This window comes from Opisthorchis viverrini (genome assembly GCF_000715545.1).
Source record: "Opisthorchis viverrini unplaced genomic scaffold opera_v5_374, whole genome shotgun sequence".
Classification (NCBI taxonomy): domain Eukaryota; kingdom Metazoa; phylum Platyhelminthes; class Trematoda; order Opisthorchiida; family Opisthorchiidae; genus Opisthorchis; species Opisthorchis viverrini.
The window spans coordinates 338,111-348,012 of NW_008752035.1; the positions used below are offsets into that span (position 1 = coordinate 338,111).

The 9,902-nt window shown below is 46.8% G+C and overlaps 2 protein-coding genes across 2 annotated transcripts in view; one reads left to right on the top strand and one right to left on the bottom strand.

Annotated features, from left to right (window-relative positions):
* T265_10534 (hypothetical protein) overlaps positions 1-9,902 on the bottom strand; it is a gene marked incomplete at both ends in the record, with an annotated part of 70,166 nt that overhangs the window by 5,252 nt on the left and 55,012 nt on the right. The window contains one exon of the mRNA XM_009176930.1: positions 1,469-1,722. Coding sequence (XP_009175194.1) covers positions 1,469-1,722 — 254 coding nt within the window. The remainder of the gene's footprint in view (positions 1-1,468; positions 1,723-9,902) is intronic.
* T265_10535 (hypothetical protein) overlaps positions 5,278-9,902 on the top strand; it is a gene marked incomplete at both ends in the record, with an annotated part of 61,428 nt that continues 56,803 nt past the window's right edge. Inside the window, one exon of the mRNA XM_009176931.1 lies at positions 5,278-6,304. Within this exon, the coding sequence (XP_009175195.1) occupies positions 5,633-6,304 (672 nt within the window). The remainder of the gene's footprint in view (positions 6,305-9,902) is intronic.

The window sequence follows — 9,902 nt, forward strand, 5'->3', positions numbered from 1 at the left end:
TTCCCACATATAATAGATTCCGAAGATGTCTGAAATGTTTTGGTACCAGAGTTAGTACATGAGACTCGCGAATGACCGCTTCAAGCGCGAGCGAACTCAGACGAGAGAGTCGAAACACGTGACCACGCTTGTATTCTGTGAATTGTACAAGTGCGCGTTTTTGTAGTTTTTCGTATTCAAACAAAAAACGATTATGCAATTGATGGAGTACGTAGTGGTATAATGGAAGTAAAATAAAGGTACAAAACGCCACAGACTACAGAATTTTGCCGTAGACGCAGACGGTGCCATCGTGTATAGCATTCCGGAAACAAACCACACAGTTCATTTGAAAGCCGAATTAAGCCGCATTCGAAAGGCTGGCCCACGGATAAACAAGGCCGATGTACAACTCGCTCGAATTTCGGTGACACTTTTCGGAGAGGTAAACGCACTGCCTGAAAAACTGACAAGGTTTCTGTACGGTATAATCCCAAATTCGAAGCGGTCCCAGGTCAGTTTCTCAGACAAGCAACATGCCCCAGCCAGGTAGCGTAGATGGTGGTCTTTGGCTTGTTCGCTGAGCTGGGCAATTTGATTGCAAACGCTTCATCGCCAAACGCACTGATGATATCATCTCGATTGATGATTGCAATCAAATTGCCCAGATCAACAAACAAGCCAACGACCACCGCGCCACAGCCGGTGTGTCACGAATTTTAAAGCGGTTGCTGCTTTGCCATAGGAAGTGCTCCATCAAAATCGCAGTTTCGAATGAACAAAAGAGGCACATGAGCCTTTCGAACATGTCAAAGCGCGAATGGTGGATCAGCATCTGACCCTCCAACTGCCCAGGGTTGGAATGGATCGGGACCACCATAGATCCTCGCAAAAAGCTCACGAGCTGGGCACCGGGCACCAAGGATAGGACTTCACGACACGGCACGCGTCAGGGAGGGGAACAACCTGGCTGACCGTCTGCCGAAACACGAGGCCGGAGATGAAGCTCATGGTCAGTCCTTATAGCCTCGTCGTCAAACTGGATCCCGGAAGGTTAGTGTAACTACAGCGGCAGGATCTTGTATTAAATAAGGTTGCGGCTTCTTTGGAGGATGGAAGAAGTACTGAGAATGGGGAGAGCAACGAAGAATTGGAATCAATTCTAGGGTTACTACGATGGGCTGAGACTGAGCAAAGTAGTGCGTGTGACTCCACAGACTCCGTTATTTTGCTACCCTTGATACCTTGCGTCTCGAGATGGAATCCGATCGTCCAAAACCACTAGGTGGTACACAGGGCGCACCATGATATAAGATCTACCTTGGTAAAAGGCCTGCTGACCAGGGATGACAAATGGATAACCCGTAAGCAGTGCCAACGACAAGAACCGAGTTCCGCATGAGGAATTGGCGAGTTATGGACCGCAGACACCATGGGTCTCATTACGGTGACGATCACCCGAAACTAATTTATTGTTGCAATGACATACCTGCTGGAGTGGATACAGGCGGCAGCTGTGTCAAGTCGATGAGCGAAGGTAATCAGTGGAGCTGTAGTGCACAGCTTAGGGGCCAACAACGAGGGCGAAGTGATCCTGGTGTACCAAGGGCCTTTCTTTGAGAGCGAAGAGTTGAGAGTTGCTTGCAGAAGCTGGAGACCACGTAGCCGACGACGGCACCATACCGCCCGCAGATAAACGGCCAACAGAACGCAATAACCCAATAAACAAGGAATGGATGGTGGCTATATAGGCGACTGAGAAGTGGGCTTGCCTACAATGTTGTGAGCACATTGTGCATCGATGCAACTAGCAGTTATTCGTTCATGCTAATATACGATCGATATTCGTGCCTACCAGTTGATCAGGAAATAGGGTTGTGGCCCACAACACCCTTGTCACTGGAGAAGCTAAAGGAGGAAAAGGGGAGAAACTCGGGAAAAATTGCCCGTCTCTTCACCGATCAGGCAAAATCGGCATGTAGAAAGGCGCCGCCGTTCTCGATGGGTGCGAAAGTCAAGCGGGAGGATCATCAGAATCATGGAAGAAGTGGACTGGACAGACAGCCCGGCAGTCAGTGGCAAGGCTCGCTCATCCCCACCGACCATCGGAAAAACGCCTATGCCATTCAGGAAGATCGAAGATTAGCTATGAAATTGGCATGATACACCGAAAGGGCTGCCGAACATACCAGCTACCGGGGCCGACCGACGGAGGGGGAATCGATATTCGTGCCTACCAGTTGATCAGGAAATAGGGTTGTGGCCCACAACACCCTTGTCACTGGAGAAGCTAAAGGAGGAAAAGGGGAGAAACTCGGGAAAAATTGCCCGTCTCTTCACCGATCAGGCAAAATCGGCATGTAGAAAGGCGCCGCCGTTCTCGATGGGTGCGAAAGTCAAGCGGGAGGATCATCAGAATCATGGAAGAAGTGGACTGGACAGACAGCCCGGCAGTCAGTGGCAAGGCTCGCTCATCCCCACCGACCATCGGAAAAACGCCTATGCCATTCAGGAAGATCGAAGATTAGCTATGAAATTGGCATGATACACCGAAAGGGCTGCCGAACATACCAGCTACCGGGGCCGACCGAACGGAGGCGGATGGAAATTGGTCTTAGGCATACGATCTTTAGAGAGGAAACACGTGTAACGGCATATACGACTGATCGGGTAGGCGGGTAGTGGGTGGTCGTCTTGGATCTCTATCACGTTTCTAATGAAAATTAAATTCCATCAGGGAACTTGTGGAACGGTTTCCCAGAGTTCGTTTATAGTTGTTTAATGGTAAATTGGTATCCATAAAAGTTGCAGGAGACGTTCGAGAATGTTCAGTTTTTAAAAACTCTGTGCATATGAGACGTTCAATTTCTCATCCGAGGTATTTTGTCTGCTTAGTTGTTGTTTGGTAATGGACGAGTTCAGTGCGGGTGCTTTTCCTCCTTTCAGTAGTAGCAGTGGCGTCGGAGGCCCCGGTGGTATGCTCCGCACCACATTTTGTCCATCTGTAACAAAACAAGCACCGGATTTTCCCTTTTAAGGAAGCGGTAGAAGGGACAGCCACGAGCAATTATTCTAAAAATGAAGAACCGCCAGCCTCCGGCTCCACGCCGTCAAAGCAGAGATCAAGTATAACGCCGTTACACCTCAGGCTAGGAATCAGAATACTCAAATATTCTGCATACGTGCTGTTCGCAGCTAAGGTGAGATGAGGCGCCTACGTATTCGACCGTGGTCAAATAAGCCACACCAACCTCATCCATTCATAGGAATGCTTGTGAACTTCAGGGTGAAACCGCCACAAAGCTAGAGCCCCTTTGTGTAGTAATGATGAGAGTAGGGAGGTTACTAATTTGTTCCTTCAAAAATTGTTTGATTTTCCTAGTTCATCTTCATCCCGAAGATGGCTCGTGTTATTTGTTCCAAAAACAAAAGTCAGGTGACAAAAGCAAGTCCCGCCTTCAAACTTGATCAACAACTTGCGTACCACAATTTCTCATCCATCTTTACAATGCTACAACCTGCATAGCATCTCACGATTATGAGCGTCACCCTTATTAGGTCAAGTTGCTTTTAAGTTTGTGGGAATGGTAAGTAGGGATGACTACCTCTTGCACACACCTAGTAAGCCTACATTTGTGCCCGGCATACACACACGCGTGCAGGGTAGGAAGACAGCCTAACTCAACAAGTCCATGGACAACAACGGGACACACTGAACTTTAGAGCACTAATACGCCCAGGTAATCGGTCAGAGCCCAGCGGAGGTAGTTTGGCAGCCCAATCGCGTTAGGTGGCCAAAGGAAAAAAACGAATGTTTGTCCCACAATTACTCTAATGATGGCAAACCGAAGATTAGAAATGTGGTGCTCCACGCGCTGCAGGCAGCCAATGGTACATTCGTTTACCGATGGATGAACTGACCCCCGAAAAAATTCAGTGAAAACCGGACTCCAGGGAACATGTAAGTGCGCCTCGCAGGAAGAAGCAGCGTCGGAACCAGCAAGCAAGAAGTGAGCGGGTGCATTTCTGAAGCCCCTTCAAGCACCGAATTCCATGCCAGCGCAGGATTATTAAATTTACCCACATCTTTGGTAGACTAAAACGTGCTACTCGTCTTTGAATGTATCATGGATAGCGTCAAGGTGTCTGTTCCAGTTTGATCTTCAACAATCGGTCTTCTTTAAATGACCGATTTAGGTGACCTGGGTCGCACCTGATATCTTCGATGGCAAGGTCCAAGTGGACGGCTTTTTGAGTACCCGGGTTGCTCCGATGTACAGAAGGGCATCTGGCCCTGTTTTATTGCAAACCACAAAACTGCCTATACCAAATGTCAAATCCGTTGAGTGCGAAACATATCTGGATTTCCCTGACCATTTCTTCCGAGACTGCCCTCACCTTCAAGGGAATCGATGTCTGCTTGTGCCCCGTTCGTGAAACAGTTGTCGGATAGGTTTTTCTGAATTGATTCAACAAGGAAACAGTAACGAAAATCTAAAAATTGAAGTTGCATTTTTATGAGACCAATACTTCTGATTTCGGATAGCTGGAGCATGCAACGGCCGACCCCCAACTCTTGTCCGCGCTGGAGTTCAAATCAGTTTTATATTTCGTCATTCCTCAACCAGGCGACCTACCGCCCACAGCTTGGACCTGAAGACCNATGCGCTCTTTTCTCTTGTAACCCTCAGATGTGTGGAAGCCACTGAATGAAAATTACAAACCCGATCCGGGGGTCTTGGACAAAAGCCATGAGGTTGTGTATTATCCGTGAGACATGAAGACCAAGAACAAGGCAGCAGTTCATATAATGTGATTCCCAGGAGCACATGTGAATTCCTTTGGTGCTATCTAAAATACACATAAGCAAAGGTCGTTGGCGAACCTTAGACGTAGACGAGCTATCGAGACACAGCATTGTTATGGGTAGCGAAAAGCGCGAAATTAAACTGAACATAAAATAAATAAACCCGCTATTTACCATAACAAGCGTCACGTTCGATGTTCCCCATGTTTATTTCTTTCCTGTCCGACCCTGACCTGTTCTGTCGTGATCTGTCCTGTCTTATTCCGTTACGCCTTGTCATCTCCTGTCCTATTTTTCTGCTCCACATTTTCCGTCGTATCTTTCCACGTGCTGTCCTTTCCTGTCACCTGTTGTGCCACTCGATTCTGATATGCTCTTTCTTGTTCCGTTCCGTTTATTTCTATGCAGTTCTATTCTATCTTGTCCTGCCCTAAATTGTCCGATCCTGCCTTCCCGTCCGTGAACTTGCTCTAGCGGGTTTTCAAATTAGGCGCGGCTTACGATTTTTTCGGTGGTCAGGCTTGGAGGCTCTCTAGCGCCATATACAGACCCGGTTTTACAGTTTAACGTGTGCGTCTTCCGTCGTACTTCTACTGGAACGGTATTCATAGTCTTCATTGCGTTGTATCAATTTGTGCAATTTTACCGCTCAATTCCGGGTAACAAACACGACGTTCTCACATGTCGGCCATTTGCTTGCGTACTTACTATCATCGGGCGCCCATTGTGAAACCTAGTGTTGGTCACAATCCAGCCATTTGAATGCGAGCCTTAAGTGTGGAATATGCTAACGGCACTCGATAGTCGAGGCACTATGTTTCACCCTTTGATGCCAGCGCCTCTGTGATGCCGGATAAAGAAACCGAATCGGTGAAGCCGATTTCGGCGAAGCTGGACCGTGATACAGTAACATCTGACATGAAGACTAGAACTCCGAAGAAGGCCGTTTTTACGCGAGGTAGCAGATCTGAACATCAACGGTCGCTGAATGCCGTCTTTTGCGGATGCATTGCCCCACGGGGTGACTATACGACCTCCAGGGAATGTCCGCACCCAGGTCCGAATACACAGTTGTTACCCTCCAGTGCCGTGCAGTCAATGAAAAGGTTGAGCCTGTCAGACCAAGGGGACGCAGATTCTAGCCATTCGGTGACCGGATCCACTATCAAGCTTTCCCAAGCCACGCGGCAAAACGCTCGGCTTCCTTCATCCGTCCTTTTTCCTAATTCGTTGCTACTACCTCCTAAAGATCAGCTTTGTACCAGCGAGACGCAGCAGTTTAAGCCTAATAATAAAGTAGACAGGAGATGGCGCAAATTCAGACTGCGCAGGAAGGGACTTACTTCCACGGTTGTGCGCTGTGAGAAACCCTGCGAAAGCAACACGGCGAAGGTCCTTATCACAACGACAGAAAATGTACCAGAAGACAACGGAGTAGACATTCCTAAAATAGACGAAGCCCTTGTGTTTTCTCCACTTCCAAGTCAGAAGGCCCCCGAAATGACTAACGTCCAACATGTAAGTATTATTTGGCTAACTGTCGCTACAAATTAAATTTCACGTCTAGTTTAATGTAGTCTTGAAGGCTGTTACAATTAAAAATGTTGTCAACTATCGCCACCAGTTCTTTTGGACGGCGAATAAATTGCTATTCTCCCACCCAAGGTCGACAGTGGCTAGAATTAAATCAATCAATCGTATCTACGTGTATTTTCGGTAGATTATGTGATTAAATGGCATGGATAGGAGATACTAACCTCTTCTCGATAGCTATAGTATTACTTGCCGTGTGAATCAGTCCGTCTTTGTCCCGAAGAAAACGTTTTGCTATTTTTACTCACCGTAGCATGCTGAGTTCCATTTAATAATCACATTCCAAATGACCTGGTGCCTTCTTCGTTCGATAGACCTTCTCCGTGCTGTCTAGGACAATTACGGATGGATGGTGAAATCTGAGCGGAAAATCTTTTATAATGTACATTGAGTCAAACACTAGATGGAAGAAGTCGATGCTCCCTTTTGGCCAATAAATGTACGGCGTCCCATCCACTAGTATCAGCGGCCTAACTGAGGTTAATTCATCGCTTGTTCGAGCACACTCTTCGTGAAGAAGGAACTTTTATACGACATACTTGTAGAGTCCCGTGATGATATCTGTCAGTTAAACCGCTCATTCTCAGAAGCCAGAGATGAGTGCTGTTGGTTCAACCTGAACAAGCCTTGGGTTCACATGTCTGAACGGCTGCAGCCGTCGAACCGGTCCTAACACCCAAGAGGAACTGTGTGAATGTTTTTATACTGTACAATTTATACAATTTATCGAAAAAGATCCTTGTGACTGGTGACCAGACTAGAATGTACGATACACAACGCCACCAGAACAGGACGTAGTTTCGCAGTCCGATAATGAGAGTGAAAATGAGCGAATCTAGGCAAAGAGTTGTTTGAGATCATCAATTCATATTATGGGGATCTAAAGCGATTTGGTGAGGAAAACCAATGAAGTGACTGCGTGCATTGCAAAGTCGTGATGATAGCCATGTGCACTGAATACGTTTACTTCAAACACAGGTTTAATACCTGCAGTATTTTTTCACAGGAGTATTACGGTCACATACGATTTCTTAACGGATTGCATGTAAGAAACGTCTCACACAGCAGTTTTTCCTCTCCTAACAAATAGACCCAATGCCTGCTAGTACAGTCTGTTTGGGTTTCCCGGCTTGCATGATAAACTAGGCCATCGTGTGCCACAGACTACTGCGATTCCTTTGAGCCACAACGTTCTTGTGGATGAGCTGCCTAGTGTCGACACAGACAACAACCTTCGGTATCGACCTTTTTTTGCTTCATCTGAAACTTTGGCAAGTAATTCCCTGACCAGTTTTCAAAGGTTCATTTGCCAAGTGCGCTTACCTCCTGGCTTTTACCTAGCGTTATTGTAAGCTAGCTTCACTAATTTCGGGGTTTCTCTGAGGTGTTAAGAGTTCTTGAGGTGGATGTTGATAATTGTGTCAGTTCTGTATGTAATGGGCCTGGAGGCCCTTAATGAAAGGGATTCAGGTGCCAACCTATTTTCACACACAACAGTTCGTCCCTACGTGGTCTCTACCACCTGTTATAATCCTTTCCGGATTTGCTTTCATTTCCGCCGACTATTTTCAACAGACTGCACAATAATCGCAATTCAGAAGTCCACGACAGGTTCCAGTAGCCTGGGTGCGTGATTTTAACCGACTAGACATCCTAGCCCTCTTAGGCAGCACCGTCTCTTTCACACAGTGTAGGGTCTGTTGCGAAATCTCCACTTACGGAAAAAAGGCAGTGCACAACGGGTCCCGTTTGATCGTACAGCTAATTACTCGGTATAACTGGACGCGCGCGACACTGCCCAATTTGGTACTATTCTTCCCCTGGAAACTCTTGAGAATCTGCCTCCTTGTCTTCAAATGTGCTTTCGATTCTGTCGGTCAGTCAGTGCTGGCAACTACATTCACGCAACATGGTATGCCCCAGAAGTTTGTGAACATAATCCGATTCCTATATTCACATAATTCTGGGCGTATGAGAGTGTATGGTCTGCTCTCCAAATCTTTCCTACAGAAAGAGGTGTCAGACAAGAATGTCTACCCTCTTCATTCTTCTTCAACTTCATCATGGTTAAAACAATGAGGCGAACCCTGGCAGGTCTTCAAAACCCCGGTGTTCAAATTTTTGCTGGTGAGAGCCTTATCGATGTGGAGTACGCAGACGACATTGCCCTCAGCTTTGAAGACCAAAGCGAACCACAAGCCCTGGTGAATAGACTGACTACCCATCATACCATCTTTTGGCATGCGCCTTGCACCTTCAGAATGCAGTCATGCTTCAGAACATGCAGTCTCCGAACATATCCCTTACAATTCAAGGAAAATCACTGGAGATTGCGGAAAATTTTTACATAACTCGGTAGTTGTATTGGCTGTGGCGGAAATGTGTCTGATGAAGCCAGTGCAAGAATCTCAAAGACTTGAGTCACGTTTACTAATCTGCGTCACATGTGGCGTCAAAAAGGCACCTTGCTAGATCTCAAGGGTCGTGTGTATCAGGCTACAGTATGGGCTGTATTGTTGTATGGGTGCGAGGCATGGCCTTTGCGGACAGATGATATGAAGTGTCTTCAGTTTTTCGACCACCGATGCCTAAGAAGCGTGACTGGTTTCGGATGACAGCATGTTAGTAACGTGGTGATTAGAAAACGGGTATTTGGTTATGCGGCAGGTACTTCAGTCAGGCAAGACAGCCAACATCACCGAATACGGTGGCTCACTCATGTGCTACGCATGCCGAAACACCGTCTACTGACGAGTGTTGTTCTCCGTGCCTCCTTCACGATGGCGCAAACCGCGAGGTGGACAGCACATGACTTGGCAGAAAGGGATGAAAGAGATCATGAAGAGTTTGGGTGTTGTTGGTGTTGTACGTCTTTCAGGATGGGGGCCTCGTGACCCCACCTGTGCTTGGCTGCAAGAAATGGTGGCTGATCGATATCAGTAGCGTTCGTGCTGTCAGTTTCTTTCCAGATTGTTTGATTGAGAGGTTGGAGGTGTAGGTACCTCGGAATGATTGATATAGATCAGCACCAGGTCCACTCCCTCACCCACTCTTATATTTTTCTCACTCTGGGGCATTAAGTGTAATTAGACAAACCTTATGACTGTACGGCAGTGAAGCATCAGTACCAACACCGGTGTTACTGTCTTTGATGAAGATGATGATTTAAGAACATCCGTCATCATTCTGGTAACCACATCCATCGAGCTGTGCAGGTTTATCCACCATCCAGAGTGCCAGATCCACGACAATCAAGCAGGGTTTCACTTTGGATGAAGTTTTATCTAGCACATGTTCACCTCACGTCACATATTTGAAGTGCACCATTCCTACTAGCGAGTCTCTGAGAAATTGAGACGTTTAGAAAGTGTCCGTGAACGAGTTAGAACAGAGTCCAGGTTTTCGAGGATAAGCAACGTTTTACTTGTCTAAGAACAAGCGCACATGAGCTGAAATGTACATACAAAAGTTCAGTACGAGTATATATGGTAAGTATAAGAATAAGCACACAAAAATCATGACA